A 24,845-nucleotide genomic window follows, 5' to 3' on the forward strand; every position below is an offset into this window, starting at 1 on the left:
CACCGCAGTGTTTGCGGGACGAAAAGTGAAAACGCTACGTTCTAACCGATGCGTACGCAATAAGCTGGTACGGTTTATGTGGATACAAAATACATTATGTTCAATGGCTGCTGAGTCGGGGATCTAACTTTACTACTTTTAAAACGAAACTACTGTTTAAGCGGGTACGGTTTAACGAGGTTTTACTGTAGTAGTATGAGCTGCTCATGCTTATCCATGAGGAAACAGAGCTTGCAGTGTATGTTTTAATTATCGAACTCCTTTCTGGGATACAAATATGAAAAAGTTTGTATGGCAGGTTACACTCTAAGAAAAGTTTACACCTTTTGCTGTGCCCCTTCTGCCACACAACAATAATTGTCATCTGCCTTGATGCGTTTCCTTTCTTGAAAACTCCGTGCCCGCTACTTTCCTGTCAGGAATGCTGTCATGCTGATAACGCGTATGCTGCTCGTTACTGGAAAGTACCAGGCTTGCAGCGTTAAAGAAAGGAAATGCATCAAGGCAGATGACAATTATCGGTACGTGGCAGAAGGGGTACTCCAAAGGGTGTAAACTTTTCTTAGAGTGTATGTGTTGAGCTTGTGCTCCATTGTATGACAGATGCAGCATTAGAGGTAGAGCAGAACATCAGCTCACTAGAGAGATAATTGAAGCAGGTCTGATTGGTTTGGTAGCAGAGCAATGTGTCAGCACCACCTCCGTTTCCTTACTTGACAAAGAAATTGTTTTTCTGTGGAAGTGTTAAGTAGTAATGTATTGTCTTTTGTTTGTTTCAGCCTGTGCAACATGTGCCTATAAGTATACATGTCCTATGGCAATAAATCAGTTGGTCATCGCACCCTGCCTGTCTCGTTTCTGCTGTAGTCCCTTGTCTATAATACGTTGTTATTGACCTGCAATCATAAACTGATTTGGTGTTCTTCCTCGGCGCCTGCGCAACACAGCCCCTCACTGTGCTGCCCAGGCATGAAGTGGTCGTTCATGAGATGATTCATCCTTGCAGGTGCCGTTCCACTTCCGACTTGCACTGGCCAACATGTGGCTTCTTGGACCTGCCATCAGCTGGTGAGCACTTGATTGGCTCCCGTCCCTTGGTACGCGTCACAGGGAACTAACATTTTGGGGCAAAAGGCTGTCAAGGGGTTCGGTTCCTTGGTGCTCTGTGCTGTGCGTGAATAGCCGGCATTTCTACTTTCGAAATAAGACATATGCACTCATTACCTGTGTGACGGTATAAAATGAGATGCCATCACATTACGCATTCCTCCCACCAGCAAGATTTCTAGTACCTAGGGGTGAGTGAATACCATGTTTACTTGCATAATGCTCACACTCGCATAATGATCGTACCCCTGAGTTTTGTCGTCAAAATTAGACATTTTTGTTTTTTCCATGTGATGATCACACCCAGAACTTGCTGCAGCTATATGTCGTGTGCTAAGTCTAGCTGATGATGATCGTACTTGCCATCTGTCAAATGCTACGCAAACGACTCTTCAAGACTTACCAAGTGGACTGCATGCACCAAATAGATTCTTAAGCAGGTGTGCCATTTAATTCCCTTCATTACTTTCTGCACTTCAATAAAAAAGAAATCTGCAACAAAACTTGCTTTTGCTTTGTTATTTCATGGCTTTATAATGGCTGTGCTAAAAAAAAAAGCAAGGCGCCGCTCCTAATAGGAGGCACTCCTCCTAATAAGAAACTGGAAGCGGCGACATCATAAACATTTCTTACAACTTCAGCTGTGCAGGAAATTTGTTTACAGGCTCTTGCTCACTGTTGTGCTGTAGTCCACATAAAAGTTTGTTGTCTTTGAGGGTGTGGGAGCGTTTCGTGTTTGCTCATCCTGCGTCGTTGTGATGCTGTGAAGTGTGTGACCTTGACTGCGTGACCTTGACTGCGTGACACCTGCAGTTTGTGCTGTGTTGTGCAAGTTTGGCTTAATGCTTTTCGTTGACATGTGAATTTAACCCATTCCCCACTGCAAACGTACAAATGGTATATATTGCCACCTGGTGTTTTGAGCTAGCGTTGTGTGCCTAGCAAAAACGGCGATGAAGACGACGAAGTCAAAGATCACGCACCAGCTGGAGAACCGTGCCTTTTGTGTCTGACATTTTTGTGTCTGGCTGCAGATACTGCTGCTTACTCTTGCCTTAGCGCATGACAAACTGGTGACGGTGCTGGGTAATCTAATCTATGCACCAAACCCCTCCGAGCAGCAGGAGCTCCAGCCCCGTACTGGTGGTTACGCGTGTACACTGCGCCAGCAGAAGGATACATGGACAAGCCCCTGAGTTTGGACTCCTCCCAGAGAAAATGGCAGCTCCGACCACCCCAACCGGTATGGAAGGCACAACGCCGATTTATTGTATGCTACTCAATCCGCAAACGCCGAATCCCTTCCACGGCGCCATACATGAGGATGTCGAAGATTGGCTGGCGCACTATGAACATGTTGCCGCATTCAGCAAGTGGGATGATGCAGACAAACTCAAAAACGTATATTTCAGCCTTAACAATGGCGCTCATGTTTGGTATGTGAACCATGCAGAATTCAAACGCCAGATTCTTGAGACGTAAGTGAGCCCTGATCGTCGAGAGTGAGCTGAGTGTGATCTCCAATCCCGTATACAAATGCCGAACGAGGGTGTTGCAATGTATGTTGAGGACATGACACATCTCTTTCGACGAGCCGACCCCAGCGTGTCGGAAGAAGTTGCGGTACCTGATGCGCGGAGTGAAAGAGCAGCTGTTCAACGGTCATGACCAGTGCTCCCAAGACTGTGTCAGAATTTCTTTCCGAGGCCATCACCATGGAACAGACTCTTCGGCAGCGGACACCATCATGCGAATGCCAAGTGAACACTGCCTCACCTACGGACACAGTCAACCATTCTCTGAACAGGCTGAGGCGTGCGAAGTACTTCTCCTCTATCGATCTGAAAAGTGGCTACTGGCAAATTGAAGTAGATGAGCATGACTGCGAGAAAACTGCATTCGTGACTCCGGGTGGCCTTTACGAATTTAGAGTACTCCCTTTTGGCCTCTGTTCCGCTCCAGCCACATTCCAGCAAATTATGGATACAGTTCTCGCTGACATCAAATGGAAAAGCTGCCTCGTCTATCTCGATGATGTCGTCTTTTCGGAAACTTTTGACAAGCACCTTCGGCGCCTTCGGAATGTACTCGAAGCCATTCGATCGGCTGACCTTACACTCAAGTCAGAGAAATGCCATTTCAGTTATGAGGAACTGAAGTTCCTTGATCACGTCGTAAGCGCGGTAGGTGTTCAGCCCGATCCTGAGAAGACTGCTGCCGTAGCAGCTTTTCCCGCTCCAACCGACAAGAAATGTTTCCGATGATTTTTGGGCTTGTGTGCATATTATCGACGCTTCATTGAAAATTTGTCGAAGATTGCCGAGCCGCTATTTCGCCTTATGTGTGATGACACGTGATTCCTCTGGACTGATGAAGAACAGACCGCCTTTGCGGAGCTACAACATCGATTGTCTTCTCCTCCCGTACTCGGTCATTTTGATGAGGATGCTGACACAGAAGTACGCACTGACGCCAGCAATATCAGTCTCGGAGCTATCCTAGTGCAACGGCAAGACGGGACTGAACGAGTTATCGCCTACACGAGCCGTACGCTTTCACGCGCTGAATCCAATTATTCCACCACAGAGAAGGAGTGCCTCGCGGTTATTTGGGCTACCACAAAGTTTAGGTCGTATCTCTACGAGCGGCCATTTAAAGTTGTGACTGACCATCATGCTTTGTGCTGGTTGACCAACCTCCGAGACCCTTCTGGACGATTGGCACGTTGGAGTCTCTCCAGGAATTTAACATCACCATCATATACAAGTCAGGCAGAAAACATGAAGATGCTGACACGCTATCACGAGCACCCGTTGAATCTCAGAATCCTGACGAGGAAGACGACAGCGCCTTTCTGAGAGCCCTCAGTGGGCCGAATCTGCTCACTAAACAGCGATCGGACGCTGAGTTAAGACCCATCATCGATCACTTAGAAGGTGGCATCGCGTCCATTCCTCTCCCTATTTCGCGACGGTTGTTGTCATTTTGCCTACGAGGGGGCATCTCATACAAAAGAAACACAGGTGCCGGCGACAAACCACATCTTCTAGTAGTACCTCAAGCCCTTCGCGACGACATCCTATTAGCCTGCCATGACGAGCCGACATCTGGTCACTTGGGCTACTCAAGGACTCTGGACAGGGTACGGCAACTGTACTACTGGCCTAGACTAACTGCTTGCGTCAAATGCTACATGAAAGGATGCCGTGAATGCCAGCGCCGCAAGTCACCACCCTTCAAGCCTGCAGGTCTTCTACAACCCATCCACCCTCCGCGTATGCCGTTTGATCAAGTTGGAATGGATCTTCTTGGACCATTTCCCTTGTCTTCCTCTCCTGCAATAAGTGGATCATCGTCGCAACTGATTACTTGACGCATTACGCTGAGATGGAGGCACTACCACGCGGGACAGCATCTGAAGTTGCCCAGTTTTTTATGCATCACATTGTGCTTCGGCATGGCGCACCGTCATTCATCATCACTGACTGAGCTTCTGGACGACGTCTTCAAGGTGAGTTACACGAGTCATCGAAAGGCGACTGCATACCACCCTCAGACTAACGGCTTGACAGAAAGATTAAACAAAACATTGGCAGACATGATCTCTATCTACGTGGATGTGCAGCACATATGGGACAAAATCCTCCCGTACGTAACGTTTGCATACAACACTGCCACGCAGGAAACTACACGCTTCACGCCATTCTGCCTCGTTTATGGCTGAGATGTCCAAACTATGCTAGACGCCGTGATTCCGTATGAAGATACCAACCAACTAGACCAGTTAGCTCCTGACGTCAAGGAGTACATTCAGCGTGCCGAGGAAGCACGTCAACTGGCCCGTGTGCACATAAGACAGCAGCAGTGTACAGATGCAATAAGGTACAATCTTCACCATCGACAAGTTACCTATGAGCCTGGTGACCAAATCTGGGTTTGAGCAAATACTTTGGACCATACACAGTACTAAGGCATGTAAGCGACGTGAACTATGAAGTGATTCCAGACGGAGACCTGCCATCGCCCAAGAGCCGTTTACCATGCGCAAAGACTGTGCATGTCGTCCCCATCAAGCCGTATTTTACACACACGGAGATGTGAAGTGTACTAGTGAAACAACTTTTTTTTTTTTTTTTGCTGTCGTCACATCGTCCTCCAAGGAACTGCAAAGCGTTTTTTTTTTGTACCCAAACACAGAACACATTTCTCCATGTGCATTTCCGTATGTGTGCTAGCGCGGTTCCTTCTTCTTTTTTTTCGTCTTACCTAATTTGTGTGCTTTCCGCAAACATTTTGTGTTTGAGCATCGAGTCGATGCTCCTTTGGGAGGGGGAATAATGTCGCCTAGTGTTTTGAGCCAGCGTTGCGTGCCCAGCTAAAACGGCGATGAAGACGATGAAGTCAAAGATCACGCGCCAGCTGGACAACCGTCCATTTTGTGTCTGACATTTTGGTGTCTGGCTGCTGATACCGCTGCTTACTCTTGCCTTAGCGCATGACAATATATATATGTATGTATATATTTTTTAAATTTCACTGCAAGATCGGGGTGCCGGTATACGCGAATTTCGACTTCACGACTTCACGACAGCAGCACAAATTTCACATGAAGGTGTGGCTAATAATCGCACATGAATGTGTGATTATTTGGGATTTCACACAAAGTGGTCGTGCAAGTTGGCACTAGAACAGCCAGCAGTGTGGCTTGGCCCCAGAGAAGATGTGTTCGGGAGAGAAGCACAAGTTGCACCTGGTTAAAGGTTTTTTCTTTTAATAAAAGTGAAGGGATGCACATATCAGTCTCGCAACTTTGGATACTACGACCATTTCGTGACAGTGAACAGTTTAAGGAACTGGAAATGAATTTTCTAGCAAGAATTCAGCCTACAGAACTCTTGCATAACATGTTTTGATTTAGGGGAAAACAGGAAAATGTGTAAGTGGCTTGCTGGTATATGGGTTGAACTAGCGGCCGGCATCGCAAAGGAAGAACGAGCTGTGCCAATGAAAAACTAGCCAAGTGGCTACCCCGACCAATGTCCAGCAGGTTTTTTCAATCATAAAAGCCACATTGCTTCTCTGGCTGCCATGCACATTTTCATATGAGACGTAAGATAAGGATGGCGATGATGATGGCAATGAAAAATATGTCTCGAAATGTGCAGGTTCATGTCACGGAGCCAGCAGATGGACCCCATGATCCGCACCACTACCACGGTCACTCGAATTGCTGGTGGCGTGAAGGTATGCTCCATGCAAGAGTTGCAACATGATGTTGGGTCACGGGCACGACTACCAATACTGAGGATAATGAACATCCATGGAATAATGAATTGATATTGTTCTTTTGTTGTCAACACATTAACACCCTTCTGGCTTCAGGGGCTATTAGCTATCTGCAGTCTCTTCTAAATTTCCTGTGTTTGTATTTCATGCTGTGTAAATATCAAAATTAGGAAAATATGATGTTTTACATTATCATTCCTTACAGTATCGTAATAAGAGTTACTACCATTATTGAGCAGCAAACTTAATAGCAAGACACTTTTCAACTATTTTCGGTTATTCAAGCAAGTGTGCAACTTTGTTTATATTTCACTTAGTCGGAACATTGTCACAGAAAATGGTTAAAGAAAAAAGTTACGCCTTCAATTTGCCGGAAATTATGCAGAAGCACAGTGTGAATCTCATTGGGCCGAATCTTATTTACTTATTTATTTCTCCTACCGTCAGTGCCAGAGGCATCATAAAGAGGAGTGGTACAATACACGGTACATAGTAAATAACAAATGCAATGACAAAAGTTTTCTGCTGGACAATATTAGATGTCATTAAAAAAAATTCAAAAGTTCCTAGTTATAAAAGGTCGGCTAAAGTTTCACAAAAGAAGAGTGTTGTCATTAATGGCCACAACATCAGCAGGAAGGTGGTTACAATCTATACACATACAAGGAAAAAATAACTGAAAAATGCTTTGTAAGACAGATCAGTCCCAACTTTATGACAGTGGTAAGTACAATGGGATACATAATGTAGTCTTGTAAATAACTGTGCATGCAATGTAAGATGATGATAAAAACTGTGAAAGTGCAACCTTAAGGCAAAAGACAGCAAAGAAAGGCCAAAATTACAATTAATTGGTGTAATGCTTGCAGTTCTGCTATAATTAGAAGAAGCACCGTTATTTTGGACAAGTTCCAACAAAGTAATTAGGTTATCTCCAGGATCCCACATGGACATAACATATTCTAATTTAGGCTGTACAGTCGAGCCCACATATAATGGCCCCACTTAAGATGAACTCTCACTTAAAATGAACGAGAGCCATGCGACTGTCAAAACATACCCTATTTCAATGGCATAAAATCGCACGTATAACGAACGTCTTTGAGCCCTGCCGATCGGTGACAGCGAACGGACGGCATAAACCCGCCTGCGCGAAACAAAGTAACGACGACCTCTGACCCTCTAGCACGCGCGGTCTGTTTTCCCAAGCCTGCTCCGAGGTGAACTATCCATTTCGTGCCCCTATACCCCCTCCCTGCCATCACACGCTGCCCACGAGTGTCGGCGTGTGGCTTGCAAGATCTCCCTCCCACCCGACCTCGCTAAAGCCCCTTAAGCTTCGTAAAGTACTGCCACGCTTTGAAGAATGCTGCCTCCTCCTCGCGTGCTCTGGCCGAGGCTGACGCCGCGTTGCTATTGGCTAAATAGCATCATGTGGGCCCTCGCGCCGTGCATCAGTGCCACTTTTGCTCAAGAAGCATCAGCAGAGTGGCGAGGAGCGCATGTTGATGCCGTTGCTAAGCTCGAGCAGTGTATGCGGTGCCACGGTGGAGGAGGGAGCGTGAAAGAGAGGAGAAACTAGGAGGAGTGAAGGCAGAGGAGGGGAGTGTCACTACTTTACGAAGTTTAAAGGGCTTTACTCTCCTCTCCTCTCCTCTCCTTGCAACTCCCTTGCTGTCATGGCGCGTGCGCTACAGCGCACGGCTTAAGTTCAAAAGTTTTGTTTTATGGCCTTTACCGAGAAGCAGGCCTCTCCACACTAGTCTCCATGCTTCTTCGCTTCGTTCTAGTCAAGCCATAGTTGTAATTCAGGATGGCGGGCGGGAATGACTGTCTGCAGCGGTCACGAAACGAAAAGCGCAGAACATGGCAACAAAGCAAGCAATGTTGTAGGAAGTGTCTCGAGCTAAAAACTGCGAGTTGGTGAAAAAGTACAACGTGTCTAAGTCTACCATCTGGACGATTCTAAAAACAGGGAAAGGATCGCCCGCTCTGCCGCCGACTCGATGAACAGAAAGCGCCTACGGAAGGCCACCTGTGCGGACGTAGAGGACACGCTACTTAAGTGGTTTGCCAACACACCACCTTGCAACATTACGATAAGTGGACCAATGATGCTGGGCAAAGCCAAAAACTTTGCGTTCCTGCTAGATATTCCTGGCTTCTGCCCAGGCAACAGCTGGCTACATCTATTCAAAGTGGACATGGGATTGTTCTTAAATCGAGTGTCGGCGAGGCGGCTTCGGTAAGTGATCAAGACATTGCCACTTGGCTTGTAAGAAACCAAGCCATTACTGCAAGCTACACGGAGCAGGACGCGTATAACACAGACGAACCTACGTTATTCTATCAGATGCTGCCGGACAAGACTCGCGCCATGAAAGGCGACTCGTGCTGTCGTCAAGCACAGTAAACTGCATGTTACAGTACTTCTGTGCACTAATATGGATGGCAGTGACCGACACGTGCCCTTTATAATTGGAAAATAAAAGAAGGTGCGTTTCTTTCGGAGCTGTGTATTTGTGTGCTACAGGCACAATACTAAGGCGTAGATGACGTGCAATTTATTCGCAGGGTGGCTGGGCGAGTTTGAACGCGACATACACAGGTAAGGAAGACTCATGCTGCTTGTGCTCAACAACTGCTCAGCGCACAACATGTGAACTTCTCTGACAGCAGTTACTCTATTTTTCCTGCTGCCCAATACCACTTCGAAAATGCAGCTGCTTGATTTGGGTATAATACACGCATTTAAGGCATCGTATAGGTGCCATACTGTGGAGCGCTTTCTCATCGCTGTTGACCGCCCAGCTGCTGACCTGCCGGTTTGCTTAAACAGAGGTGACAGCCGCTTGCGTGCGGACCTGCTTCTGCAGGGCCAGCTTCATCCACACAGTGCCTGATGCCAAGCCTGATGCTTCGGAAGATGATCGATCCAGCGGCGATTTGTGGCAGCGCGTCGTTGACTCCGATATGGGGGGCTGTGACACTGGTTGGGATGTCCTTATTTCGGCTGATGAAGACTCTGATATTGTGGAACCATGCACAGATGAGGGCCTCGCTTGCACAGTGTGGGTGGAGAGCGATGGGAAAGAATCGGTTGACAATGAAACTTCGGAGCCAGCACCCACAAGCCTGCAGCAATGGGCTTAATAGAGGGCCTCAGGCAGCTTGTCTATGCCAAGGGCCTTGGTGAAGAGCACGCTTCTGCTTTAAATTAACTGGAGTCCACCTTCATCGGATCTGCACTACAGAAACATATGAGCATCACAAACTTGCTAGCAAGAAAATAAATTTTGTGTTTTGACTAACCACATTTTTTTTTCTTTTTAAGCTGTCGTCCACTTACTACGAACTTAAGGGTATAAGGAGCAGAGGCCGCGTAACGCTCAGCTTCGTTATAAGCGATCCTGACTGTATTAAAGTTTTACAAGGTATATTAGAGTAGATGTAGCTCTAGAAAAGTTACAGCGCAGATACCGTAACATGCGGTTAACGTTGCTAATAGTGTACTTGGTGTGAACTGACCTCGACAAGCTTGCGGTTGTATGGACACCCAGATATCTGTAAGAGTTGACTGTTTCTAAAGGAACATTGTTTAGGCAGCAAACATATTGGTAATGAACCACCGGGGACACATGTGGTACATTACGCTAGTTAATATTCAGTGCTATTAACCGCGAGTTACATCATTTAGCTATTGAGTTAAGATCAAGTTGTACCATATTTACTCGCATAATGATCGCACTCGTGTAATGATCGCACCCCTGAAATTTGTCGTCAAAATTCGATCTTTTTTTATTTCCCGTGTAGTGATCGCACCCCGGACTTGCCGCAGCATTATGTTGTGTGCCACATCTAGCTAATAATGATCGCGCTTACCATCTGTCGAATGCTACGCGATTGACTCTTCAAGACAAACCAAGCAGTCTGCACACACCAAACATTCTTAAGTAGATGCTTCATTTCATTACTTTCATCACTTTCCGCACTTCCATGACAAAAACAGGTACAACTAAACTTGCCTTTATTACGTGTAGGCTTTATAATGGTCATGGTCAACAACAAAAAAAGGTGCCTTTCGATTCTTCTCGTCTGCACTCGTGGGCCCACAACAAATAGCGAGCGGCAACAATAGTAGCCACATTTACACTGATACATTAGAAGTGTGCCCTATTCATACGCCGACGCTTGTAACACAGCTAAGATATTCACCCACCGTTAGTGGAAATGTGCTGTGTTAGGATAGTAGTGAAGACAGATGCCGCAGTTTCCGCAGCATGCCGGTCATGTGTTTCTATGTCACCGGCAGCTGAGCACGCCCATCTGTTTGTGTCCCCTCAAAGTGGACATAACTAGGTTATTGCTGCAAACTTGCCGATATTAACGATATAATTCATTACTGATACAGAAGAAACTGTTTCAATGCATGTAATGTACTCGCGAGAAGAAAAAACAAATCGCGTTCGGCCAATGCCTGGCGTTGGTTCGGCTCGCCGGCCGCCAATTTTGTTTTGGTGTCCCGCACTAAATACAGTGGAAGCCGCCTATTTGTTGGCCTGTTGTCTTCCTGTAGCAAACGTGGGATTAAAAAAATGTTTTTTTCTTTTCGCAGGAAATTTAACCCGTGTAGTGATCGCACCCCTGAATTCGCATCAATTGTTTTGACAAAGAAGTGCGATAATTATGCGAGTGAATACAGTAGTTGGTTAAGCTTGGCTTCATTAGTTATTTCTCGAAATATGTCACAGTTCTCAGCGAATAAATGTATGTTAGAGGACACTGTAGGCAGGAGGTCGTTAATATAAATGAGAAATAGAAAAAGGCCCAGAACCAAACCCTGGTGTATGCCAGAGTAAACATCACCGAATAGAGAACTGTATTCACTAGCTACAACAAACTGAGTGCAATTTGTTAGGAAACAATCAATGCTGGTGAGGAGCTTAGGATAAAGATTTAGTTTCCTCAGTTTGAACAACAAAGGTTTCTGACAAACCTTGTCAAATGCCTCAAGAGAAATCCAAGAAAAGTACAGTCAGTGCTAAAATTGGTGTGCATTTCGATGTAACTTATTAGTGAAGTGAGGTAGTCGTTTTTCTCATGAAAAAGTTTTTCAAAAGGCATGTTGTGCTGGGGTGAAGAATGAATTAGGCTAAGATAAAAAAAAATTATGTGCTCCAGTGGTTTACGACACGTTATGTTTATGATACGTTACATTTATCATACGATACGTTTACGATACAAGACGTTTACGATCCCGGTTATGGCGGCCTCATTTCGATGGGGGCGAAATGCGAAAACACCCGTGTGCTTAGATTTAGGTACACGTTAAAGAACCCCAGGTGGTCGAAATTTCTGGAGTCCTCCACTACGGCGTGCCTCATAATCAGAAAGTGGTTTTGGCACGTAAAACCCCATAATTTATAAAAACCCCATAAAAAAATTATATGCTCCAGTAGTTTACAGCAGGTACTATAGTCATGGAAATGGGACAATAATTAGTAGGTGGAACCACCTTCCAATTGTCCATTGGTTAGACAGTGTGGATGTATCTAGAGATTGCTGAAGAAGCTTTGAGGGTGTAGAACTACCAGCACTAGTACATTTTCAAAATTTGGTGTTAACATCTGAGTCATACCCAGGGGAAGAATTAATATTCAGAGAATTAATTAGTTTTAACACATCAGATATTTCAGCAGTAATTGAAGGAATTTGCACATGGGTTGGGCAAAACACTTCTATGTGCGTTGTAAAAGTTTTTCAAAAATGTTTGGTTTAAAACAGCACCGCAGTAGTTGCAAGGAAGATAGAGTACCCAAAGGGTAATCCAAAATGATCTGATCACGAGATGATTGGTTGATGATTCTGCAAAATATTTAGCATTGCTTGTTAGTTTTGATAGAAGAATGCTAGATCAGCTAATTCTTAGTAAATATGAGCGCAGTTACAAAGTGTCAAAAGTGGTTTTGTAAGTAGCCTATCTTGATTCAGCAGGCCAGTTCTTAGTGAAGTGGAAAAAAGATGTTTCTTTTGGTTAGCTAGGTGCCTGATGCCAACGGGCTTGAGTGTTTAAAGTAATAATACGAATTGGTATATAATTAATAATTAATGCATTTACTTCAACTAAGAACAAGGCCCAGTTACATTGAATGGAATGATTGTCAAAATCTTGTAAGAATACATCAAGAAATAAGGTTAATACCTGTAAATTGCATGTCTTGTCATTGCCTTGGAGCTTACTTGAAATCAACATAGTTGTCCATATTGGGCTATTCATTTCTCACTGGGATGTCTACACAATATTTAAACACAAGTTTGAAACAACATTTTAATGTCCTTGTTCTTCATTTGCTGGCCTCCTGGTTAGCTAAAATGGCAGAGCACACTGTCCCAGACAGATGGCAGTTCTGACTTCAGTGTCCATACCAGGATGTATTTTTCTCTAGACTGCATAGTTCAATCATTGGCCTGAGTGGCCTATTTTTCAAAAAATCAATGGACTCTTCTTGGCTTCTGCAATCTTCAACAAAGTTTACGTTGTATGCGTTCCTGAATGATTGGCACCTTGGATTTTTTTTCTTTTTTGTTCTTGTGTTTTCAGCTTTTGCATAAGCTCTGGCAGCACATAGAGAAACATAAAGGCAATCCTGTCATTGGAATGTGCTCTTTTTTTTTTCGCCGTAATGTTGTTTCTGACTTTTTTTCATGTAAGGATAACTTGTCCATGCATATTATATGCTTGAATGCCTATTCAAAGTAGTATGTACCAGCTGTATTTTCCTGCCCATTGCTGTGAAATCGAGAGAAGGGGATGGGGGAGACTGGCTGCTTCATCAAGCTGCTCAGTGCAGCAGGTTCTATGTGGCTGCTCTTTTTCTTTCTAGAGATAGAAAAATAAACAATTGATTGACCAGAATGTACACTTTTGTAGCATCCCTCTCAGTAACATGTATGGCAATTGATTCTTTGGATGGCTGCTTCTTTTGATGTCTATTTCCTTGGGTAGCAAAGTTTTTTTTTATGGCAATTTCGTTGTCTGGCAATTTCCTCAAATGGCCCTTTTTTTCTCACTTCTGAATTTGAAAATTGCATTTTTGAGGCTTCGAGATTTGTTGATCTTTCTTTTAGTGGAGCAGGTAGAATGGCCAGTCATATTCAATTTTTTGTATACCAGGAAGAAACATGATCTTCGTACATATTTGCCTAAATGCACATTTTGCGTAATAATTTAAAAGAATGTGGATTTGAGCTTTTTAGTGTGTGTTGCAAGCAAACAACAAAGCTGCAAGGATCTCAGTTGGACAGCTTGTCATGCACATGAGCTGTTTGTTCATGTTCATAGCAGTGTGTAACATAAATGTGAGAAGCTGTGTGCTGTGATTAGGCTTATGAATAAAGGATTCTGTGGCATCAGCTGATTCCAGCAGAATACAGTAAGAAGCAACCATTGGTGCTATTGAGGTGCAGTAAATTCAAGAAGTTGGCGAAAATCTGTGCCTAAGATGATCCTTGGGTGTGCCAGCAAATTGAGTAAAAATTGTGGAGCCCCCTTGAGCTTGCCTTGTACATGTTTGTGGTATAATCGTTTTTCTCAACAGAATGCATTCAAAACGATTTCTCAGGGGTATTGAAAGTTTGCTTTTCGGACTGATAAACACACCTGCTGAAACATTCATACATTCCAACGATATCCAAGTCTTCTGTACCATTGTTACAAGTGTGTAGTTGCTTCTTGCAGTCTTTAGTTTCTTTTGTTTTGCTTTATTTTTTACTCTTATGTCCCCTTCTCTATAGTGTCATTGCCTGTTTACTAACTCCTGTTCTTACCCGCCGTGGTTGCTCAGTGGCTATGGTGTTGGGCTGCTGAGCACGAGTTCGCGGGATCGAATCCCGGCCACGGCGGCCGCATTTCGATGGAGGCGAAATGCGAAAACACCCTTGTACTTAGATTTAGGTGCACGTTAAAGAACCCCAGGTGGTCAAAATTTCCGGAGTCCTCCACTACAGCATGCCTCATAATCAGAAAGTGGTTTTGGCACGTAACACACCCTAATTAAATTAATCATTAACTTCACTTCTTCCTCTCAATTTCCACAAGTATATATCAGCCATACACTTCTAACCTCTTATCCAGACTGTTATATTCTTGCCTCCTAATGTTGCACATATTGTTTGCTGTTTCATTGTTAGTTGAGTGGTTCTTCGTTGTTCTAAAGTTTATTTGTTATTCTCCAAGTTCTAGCCCCATGTGATTGTACCAGCAATAAATGCATATAGTACGTTCTCTTCTTTCCAAGGTTATCAGTAAACTTCCCACCCAGCTATTATGAGTTTACTGTTAGTGAAATGCATCTAATATTAACCACAGTGCCAAAAGTCAATGCAAGGGGGAGGGGGGAAGGATTCATAGATGATACAAAGGAAATAAAGGTACAACATATACTGGCAGTCACTTACGTGCATACGTACACGTTTGCAAAAAAAAAAGAAACATATTGCACGTGTCTCATGAACAGCACACACATAAATAAACAGTCTGCATGCAATCCCCGCAGTGAAGCAGAACATTTGCTAGAATGCTGGGCAAGTTATTTGTGACAAAGGCGTGACAAGCAGGTTTTAACCTTCACCCCCCCCCCCTCCCCACTGTGCTGCCGCAGGACAACGTGGTTCCAGCGGAGGCCCATGCCTACATCAACCACCGGGTGCACCCTTCACAGTCGGTGGCTGAGGTGAGTGGATGCTGTGCTCTAGTGTTGTGAAAGCGGGCATTGCTGTCTCAGTATAATTAGGTTTCACTTCGCAGCATGCAAAGGCACCCATGTATTGTGGTTTCAATTGATTTATTTTTTTACATATTCATTTGTGCATTAACCACGGTGGCATTACTTGCATTGCGTTGCTGCAGACGTTGATGCAAATTCAGGAAGGCAAGCAGGTCTCCATCCCATGATAGAACTACTCACATAATAACAAACACTGTTATCCTACATTTTCATCAGAAAACATAGAAGAAGGAATGATTGGATGTTAATAATGCATATAAACACTGTTCTGTGGGTACAATAAGCCTTGCTTTAATCTAGCATAAAAGTGTTATTATGGAAGTCAACCAAAAAAGACAGTATGGTATGACCTGATTTTCCTGAACTCTGTTAAATTATGTATTTTTTATATGGAACGGTTTTGACGTTAGAAAACTTTTAATGTTAGTCATTGCATAGGAAAAAAAGACCAGCGATTCTGTCGACTGTGAACTCATTTACTGAGATTTCAGCATTCTGTCAAAGTGGAGACTGTCATATTAAGACGTGTACTTATTTATCCTATTTCCTGGGACTACATTTCACCCACTACCAACTTGAAGTTATCACTCAGTGCAAAGCATGGCTGCATGATAGCGTTGATTCTATCTGTTGTGTACGTTCTCGCCGAACCTTGTGTAATCAGATTGTATGTGTGACACGAATTGGGTAGTAGTTTCCGGAAGGCACGTGGAATGCTCTCACTACAATGTGACAGCATTTCTTGCTTGCCTGCTTGCTTGCTAGTTCTTGAAACAATAACATTCAACTTTATAGAAGAATGGGAAAAAATCAAACAGTTGTTTAGAACCAGGGAAGATTCAGTGGGAAGAATAATGTTGTAATTGAAAGTAAAGTAAGCATGCCTGTGGTGTGCATGAAAGGCGACAGACTTTCTCGAGTCGCTACATTAAAGGCTTCTCTCTTTTCAGCCTTGGTGAATCATCTCATAGGCCCCATCCAGAATTTATTCACATGCCTCGGTGATCATAACTTCAGCCACAATAGATGTTCTGAGTGAAGTGATGCTGTTCTTTTGTCATACTTACGAGATTAGCGCCAAGGATTAACTATTTTTCTCTACATTTGCAGTACCGACACTATATCTTGCACTAGGCTGCTGTGAATCATAAGAGCTACATTGTAGATGAATTCAGGGCATAGTCGTGACATCAGTGACACCATCCATGCTTTCAGAATTTTGTTTGCTGAACAGTTGATGCTGTTTTCATGACTGTCACAACAAAGGATTTAACATCAGCACATTACATTTTTTTTTTTTTTAGAAACAAAGTCGTCACGATTTACATGTCATTCTTGTTTGCAATAGCATGGCCGATTGTTGCCTCAAAGATGGATGTGCACATGCCACCATTCAGAGTTTATGTGTGGCACGAACCTTAGATGAAGTATCAGTCACACGGCAGTGTAGTAGGCAGTGTGTCCAGCTCCCAAGTGCACATTGCTGCAGTATTACCCTTTTGAATCCCAGCGGTGCACGGTAGGCAATGTTTTGTTTTAAATGTTTATTTATCTGCACTTTCTGTGTTCTGCCCACATCTGTATGTGTCACCTTTTATGTTGCAAGGACTTGGATGTCCCACTGCTGCTACGACTGACTACAAATGTCACTAAAACATGACAATATGCTGTAGCCTCGGTATTCCTTTACGGCAACTGTGAAATTTCATCATATTGAAATTGTGCATAAACACACTGTTATATTGAGGATAAAAAACATGGTGTTCTATGATCAATAAGTTATAAAAAGTTAAATACTTAGTTATATCGACACTTTCATTATACTGAAGTTTGTTGTATTAAGGTTTAACTGCATTTGCTGGATTCTAACACTCACAGAAATCAAATGGGCACTAGTGTTATATCGGCTCAGAGCACAGAACAAACATGGAAATCTGACAAGTACCCAATTTCTTAGCCAGAAAAATGTCTCATGCCTCTGATTCAGGCAGCAAAAGAAGGTTGAAATAGCAAAGCTTACCTTCACCGAATAGATTTATCTGTACCTATTGTTGTTTGTCACAACTCTCAGACAGCACTTTAATGCCATCTACAACTCGCAACATGTCCTCTGAATGGTTCATTGTACATTTAATATTCTGCATTTATCAAACAACACGCAACAATCGCTAACTAGATGGTGGCCCACATCTTACGAACCACTTCGCTGGCTCGTCCTGTTACGCAAGCAATTCTCTGGAATGCCAAAAACATGTTGTTCCCGCTAGCTTAGCATATAAAACAATTTTTAATGGACTTTCTCAATCAAGGACTGAAAGCAGCGCATCATCGTCATGTTATGCAAGCATGGTATGCGAGATGCAAGGACCAAAGTCTGTCGCCATTGGTCACCATCTTTTGATGGCGATGGCGATGATGCTGGCTCTGGCTCTGACAGTAGACTGTTTCGAACGTCTTGAATTTGGTTTCTGTTTCATATTCATGCAATTCACTGAGCAGGTTAATTTTTAAACTAATATTATTGGAAAAAAGTCCCATGTTAGAGTCACGTAGACACTGTAATCATTTATTGTGAGCCACGATTTTCACTTGAAAATGTTCTTATGACAGACCAAAAATGGGGTTTTCAGCAGGGGTAGTGTGCATTCAGCATAATCACTGTCCCTTAAGATCTTCCAAAAACAGACGCTGCAACTAGGAGGGTCGCAATTAAGTGCGCACTTTCCAGCCAAGTTCAAGATACTATCCGGCAAAGGCCAATTTTAATCAAAATAATGATTTCTATGCCAGCTGGGATGTTCAGTCGAGATCAAATAAACAAAAAAATCTAATTAACCAGAAGCGAATTAACGCAAGTGTATTATTTATTTATTTATTAATTCAAGATACCTTACAGGCCCGAAGAATGGGCATTGGGTAAGGGGGAAAAATTGACACAGTATAAAGCGCAAGCAATTATACAAAATTACACAATTATACAATGCTTTGTTAATAATAACACAACGAAGGGTCAAGTTTACACAAAGTAAAAAATTCTAAGATAAAAAGAAAAAAAAAAGCATACAAGAAGCAACACAGACAAGAAGTTATTTTTTTTTTAAAGTAAGAAATGAATGTTTATGTCGTGACGGAATTTTTCTTTGTTAGCTTCAGCTACCAGGATATCGGGAAGGTCGTTCCACAAGCGGATGACACGTGGAAGTGCAGATGAGTTAAAAGCGTCTGTTTTGCCATAGATGCACGTGAAAGAAAGATGATTATGCAATCTTCGTGAGGTGAATGGAGAAACTTGCAGAGCTATTGATGATGGCCTCGGTCCGTGAACGTACTTGTGAAACAGCAATATAAGTGATACATCACGACGAGAAGAAGAAGGTCAAAGAAGGAATTTACGTTATACTTTCGTGCCAGTTGTAATTTTGTGAAATAAATCGAGTGGCTCTATTCTGAACTGATTCTAGCATAGTGGTTAAATATATGTAATGAGGGGACCATATTGAAGAAGCAAATTCAAGTTTAGGGCGAACAAATGTAACGTAGGCTAATTTGCGGATATTTGTCGGTGTCTTACGGAGGTTCCGGCGTAAATATCCCAAGGATCGGGAGGCATTTCCGCAGATATTGTTTATATGTGTAGACCAGGAAAGTTTTGTTGTCAGGGTTACGCCTAGGTATTTGTAAGAAGTAACTACAGACACAGGATTGTTATTAATATAGTATGAGAAGTCGGAAAGGAAATGTTTGCGAGTGAAAGACATTACTTTACATTTATCTGGATTAAGCGACATTAACCAGGTCCTACACCAACTGCTAATAAGGTCAAGATCATTTTGAATTTTTACGTGGTCATCAGTACTAGCAATTTCTCGCTAAACTATACAATCGTCAGCAAAGATCCGCACATGAGAAGAAATGTTATTCGGTAAGTCGTTAATATATATAAGGAAAAGTAGTGGACCGAGGACACTGCCCTGTGGCACACCAGAAGACACGTAAGAGAACAGTCGAACACGTAAGAGAGCAGGCTAACAGTCGGCAGTTATTGATAGGCTAACATGGTGTAATATTTCTACCAGAACATTTACTGTTTGTGTGCAGTTCCTGCAGATGTAAACAGTGAATTTACCAGCAGGATGTACGTATAGTGGGCATTTCCTACAGATGATGAGAGCTTAAATTCTGCATTTACCTTCAGAATATAAGGTTAGAAAGAGAAAATTCAAATGACATTACATTTTCCTAGCAGGAAAAGGCACTTGGTTCACATTACCTGTTAAATTCTTTTAGTTCACAGTGCTCGCTTAATTCTGCGACACGCACTTGGTTGCATGTTAACAAGGCGATGACAATTAGCTGAACATTATACAAGTCAAATACTTCAAGTTAAGTTTTGATTGTTCTTTTCTCCTTGAAGTCGACCAAAGTCTCTTCAAGGTGTTTATCGGCGTTGATGAAGCAGGAGGCAGGTTGGAGGTAACAAAACTTGAAGATATATTGCAACGGAAATATTCACACAGTCAAATACAGAGTTAGCAAAAGAACACTGATACAAAACACACAAGTAAACAGCGCCTTACTCTTCTACTTTTCTTAAGTTAGAGCCTAGGACAACTGTCATTACATACGACCAACCGAGTCTCACTGTTCTACCACTAAGTGGTTACGGCCCAGACTAGCGTTGCATCGTACGGAGTCTTACTGTTCTATCAGGTTTAGTGATTACAGCCTAGACTGAGGAACAAGCGCCTCGTCTCGATTGTTATAGGGGAAAGAGACAAAGAAAAAGGGCAGTAGGGTCGTTAGCCCATCCCACGGAAGCAATTGCCAATGAGAGTTGACAGTTTCTTAAGCCACAACCCAAAGGGATGGGCTTACTCTCATAAGTGAATCTATTGGAAAACCACCCTGTTTTCCCTCTTCCCACATCTTCTCCCCCTCCTATTTCCACGTGGTCAGTGACGGCCTCGGCAAACACGCCAGGCATGCACGATTTATTGAGGCCATCTCGCACCTCAGCGGCGTTTCTAGTCAGCAAGGGGGCTCGGGCGCTGGTGTCCCAACACCGCGTACCGTAGTCCCCCTCAAGGTTTTTCCTGGTAGAAAAATAATTACCGCTGGCGGCATCCGGACTCGGGTGCTCTTAAAACGACATTCTCCGAACGCGGCCTCCGCATGCGCACCGCGCCCCTCTCTACGGCGCGCACTGCATGTTGTAACACGACACCAAGCAGGCTCTCCCCAGCGCTCAAAACAAGATGCACGTGGCTGCCGTCCGAATGCGTAGGGGCGTGAACCCCCCCGCTCCGTACGCGCCAGACGTGGTCAACATTGCTAGCAGCTGCGTCTCTAATTAGCAGGGGACTCAAGAGCCGGCGCCACAACGTCGCGTATACAACCGTCCCACTCGAGGTTTGTCCGCGTGGCCCTATTATGACCATCGGCGGAATGTCAACAAAGCCCGCGTAAAAGCATGTTCTCTGAATCCGTTTTCCGCCTCTGCACCGCGCCCCCCGCGGCGGCGCGCGCCTCGGCTCGTCACCCGACACCACGCGGGCCGTCCGACCCCTCAAAAACAGAAACGGTTGCCGCCCGAGGCGCTGGGGGGTGGACGCTTCCCCATTCACAAAACGCATGGGCGCAGCAAACTCGCGGCAAACTCGCATGGGCGCAGCAAACTCGCGGCACTGCAAAAGTATATACAAAACAATCATGCAGCCCTACGCCGTCCATTCTGCCTGTTCGACGATGAGCGGCCTAACACTTCAGTTCAACCACTCGGCAGTTATTGATTTGCCCAACATCCGTGAGAAATGGAAGCAGGTTGAGATTGGCCTGGAGCTGCCGAGTTCTAAATTTCGCCATACAATTTACTGTAACAAGTCTAGGTAAATTAGTTCACGTCTATGCTTGTGAACATCCACTAATCAAATGCATTTAGTGAAAGTGGACAACATGCAATTCGGTTTTGTAACGAATTGGAAAAAAAAGGCATGCATTTTGTGAGCACAATGTGAAGCCTGTGAATGCCACTGTGCTGTGAAGCACAAGCACAATGTGAAGACTACGCATGTAAAGGCAATGGTTGCTTCATCACGGTGACAGAGCCCACGTGGCGTACAGCCAATTTCGACCAATTAGGTGTAACTTTTAAATGATAAAGTTAGTCCTATAAGGCAATTTTTGAAGCAATATTACTGACAGCAAAATTGCTAAAATGTCTGCAATTGTTCTTTCAGCTCACTAAAAAGCTGTAAATTACGAATTGACAAATTTGTTGCTGAACAGACAAGAAATTTGGTAGAAGAAGAAGAACAAAACTTTATTGGTAGAAAGGACTCCATAATCCCTAAAACAGGGTAACGCCGTGTGGTCAGGCCCCTATTCCAAGGCACCGCTAGACCTCGCCATCCTTTCTGCCCTCCAGACCAGCCTAAGCTGATCCCCGAGGGCGGCGCTGGATAGCAATGCCTCCCACTTCACTCACGTATTATTATCTTCTTGTTCTTCAGTGTGAGCTGTGCACTCCTATGTGATGTGGTAGAGTGTTGGTGTGCTCCCACACCACGAGCATATGTCCTTGTATGCTGTTGGGTAGTATATGTGCAATTTATGTAGGTTTGTATATGTGTCCGTTTGGAGCCTGCGTAACGTCGTTGATTCCACGGCAGAAATTTGGTAAATCAAGCGACGGCATGACTAACGTGGCACTGCTGATCATGTGTGTGAATGCAGGTTGTAGAGCTTGACCGGCAGCTGCTGGGTGGACTGCCCAATGTCTCCCTAGAGGTTCTCTATGCCATGGAGGCACACCCCGTGTCACCGCACAGTGAGCAAGAGCTGGGCTTCCGTGCCATCGCCTGCAGCTTGCGGAAGATCTTCCCCGAGGCAATTCCTGTTCCTGGTGGGTGCTGCTATTTTTTAGACCATTGCTATCATTGACAGCCTCCTACAATTGTGCATTGGACTCAGAAGTGTTGCTCCAATACACATTTCTTGAGTCACAAGATAAAATGCTGATGTTAATGTGAACCTAGATAGTAATAATCACCACTGAGTCGGTCGGGTCGGTCGGTCGGTCGGTCGGTCGGCCGGTCGGCCGGGCCGGGCCGGGCGGTCGTGCCATGCTTCTTGCCACAGCCTTATATAGAAATCAAACAGCACGTGAGCTAATGGAAGCTTAATATATAAAAAAGGAAGGCTGAAATTGCATTAGCAATACATCTATCGTGCTCTACAAATCGGAAACAAGATTGTTTGACCGCTGGGTTAACATAGGTTTGTGAACAGCCTGCACATGCGTGTATGTGTATATATATTCATGGGTCACAGCCCAAGTTTAACCAGTTAGAAGTGCTGCCTGTGTTGTCTTTATGTGTCTTCCTTTTATGTGTGTTTTAACTTGCGGAAAAAACATGTTGTTTACTGTGCACATTATTTTGTTTGCAATACATGGATTTCTTCCTTGCTTCTTTTCCCTACTAAAGCTAACCACTCTGTATGTAACAACACACTGCAAAAGCTTGTTTAGGGTCGTTGTAGGCAAGCTTCGGTATATTGAATTACCCAGTACAGTAGAACCTCATTCATACGTTCTGGTAAAAATGACGACAGAAACGTACTAACCGGGAAAACGTACGATCCAAAGTAAAAAAAAATGACAGACTCGACTATTCTTGACAACTACATAATGCAAACCATCGTGCAGATCGTTGCGGCACAAGACACCGATGCATGTCATGCAGGTGGTGCTCCGGCAGCGCGAGAGGCGTATTGTGGTTTTCCTAATGCGTGGTGTTCTATGAGAGCGATGGGAAACTGAAATGAAATCGAGCTGGCAGGCAACGCTGGATGTCGGCGAAACGAAATGTGATGGCTACGTTGCAGCACCTGCAGGTGGGAATGGCGGCGCGTTTTGATTATCGCTCACCAAAAGCGTGCAATATGCTACCAATGGATTGGTAGCGACTGTAGTAGGATTGGTGGTGATAGCTGTGAATGCCACGTGCAACGACCCCGGAGAAGATTTGCTGGTACCGAAATGAGAAACCCAGTGCGCGCCGTCGTTTTCATGCGAGACGGGCGGGCGAGTATTGCAGTGAAGCTGCCGTGGCGGGCAGCTTATATACTGTTCTCAACCACATGCGTTTTGCACATTTTCTTGTTTACGTGGAATCTACGTGAAATCAAAGAAAACACAGTCTGTGAAAGAACCTTTGTGGAGAATAAGATGAAGGCTGTGAGTAAAAGAAAGAAGTTGGGTTTCACATGACAAGTTTTTTCGGAAACCGTGTTGTGCTTTTGTAAAAAATGAATTATTGTGTAAGTGCTTTGCTAAATGTGAGTACAGAATATGTTCAAGAACCTTGCAAGGAATGCTTGTGAGAGAAATGGGGCGGTAGTTGAGTGGCGAATGTTTGCTACCGGACTTATGAAGTGGGACCACCTTCCCGACCTTCCGATCTGCAGGTAGCCGATGGGTATCTAAGGATTGCTGAAAAATTTTCGAAAGCAGAGCAGATGAATAAACAACAGTATTTTTCAGGAATTTCGCGTTAACCAAATCAGCACCAGGACTTGATGACAACTTGAGACCTTTAATTACATTTTTGACCCCAAGAGGTTCAATGATAATAAAGTTCATAGGTGGGTAATTGCAAGACTCGAGAGTTCGAAGCACAGGGTTACCACATACGCTAAAGTTGTTACAGAACACAGAGTTAAGGATATGGGGACATACATCTTCGGGTACCGGTGAACCATTAGAATCAATCAACGTGATTGAATTATCTTTGGAAGGGTTAATAACACGCAAAAACTTTTTAGGGTCATTCGCAAGCATTGTGGGCAAAGTGTGTACTTGGAATGTCTTTTTGGCAAGTGTAATAGCTTCTGTGTAAGTACTGTTTGCCTCCTTATAAGCGTCCCATTTCGATGCCAGTGAACTTTTATTGGCTATTCGATACAGTCGCTTTTTTCGGTTTGAAAGCCTTTTTAACTTGGAATTGAACCAGGGTTTCTTAACATTGCAGGATATTACGCTTGATGGAATAAACTTGTCGGTGAGCTCATGTATCTTATTTTTGAAAACGGTCCAGTTCTCATCAACCGTGCGATCATCAAATTGGCTTAGGAAAGGATCAAGAAAATTAGCTAGATGAATATTAATATTGTCAAAGTTTGCCCTATCATAATGGTAAATTATTTTTTTTTCAACAATTGGTTTTATCACAGGAGATAATATGTTGAAAGAAAGACCCAGGTGATCGCTTAAGCCCGGTAAGCATGAAACATTGGTAACGATGTCAGGATGAGAGCATAATATTAAGTCAAGGAGGTTAGCAGCACTTTCCGAAATTCTCGTTGGTCCTAATACTAATTGTGTTAGGGAAAACAAAGAGCAGAGATCAAGAAAGTCGTTACTTTGCGAAGAAAATGGATAACTGTGCGGAGGTTCAGTAGTCCAACATATGTTGGGGAAATTGAAATCCCCCAATAATATGATGGGGTTCGAAGGATGCCGCAAAGTAAGGGTGTTAAGCACATCGTGAAGCTCAGTAGTGAAAGTGGATGGGTAGGATGGAGCGCGGTAGCAGACAACAATCGTAATTTTACGGTAACCGATATCGACGCACGTGCACACAACTTCCAGGTTACAGTACAGTCAAA

General features: G+C 43.9%; 1 protein-coding gene across 1 annotated transcript in view; it reads left to right on the forward strand.

The window, feature by feature from the left end:
* Window positions 1-24,845, forward strand: part of LOC135912161 (N-fatty-acyl-amino acid synthase/hydrolase PM20D1-like) — a 66,511-nt gene that overhangs the window by 35,885 nt on the left and 5,781 nt on the right. Inside the window, exons 7-10 of the mRNA XM_065444545.1 lie at window positions 1,007-1,068; window positions 6,273-6,351; window positions 15,054-15,125; window positions 21,912-22,080. Coding sequence (XP_065300617.1) covers window positions 1,007-1,068; window positions 6,273-6,351; window positions 15,054-15,125; window positions 21,912-22,080 — 382 coding nt within the window. The remainder of the gene's footprint in view (window positions 1-1,006; window positions 1,069-6,272; window positions 6,352-15,053; window positions 15,126-21,911; window positions 22,081-24,845) is intronic.

This window comes from Dermacentor albipictus, chromosome 8, assembly GCF_038994185.2.
Source record: "Dermacentor albipictus isolate Rhodes 1998 colony chromosome 8, USDA_Dalb.pri_finalv2, whole genome shotgun sequence".
Lineage (NCBI taxonomy): Eukaryota > Metazoa > Arthropoda > Arachnida > Ixodida > Ixodidae > Dermacentor > Dermacentor albipictus.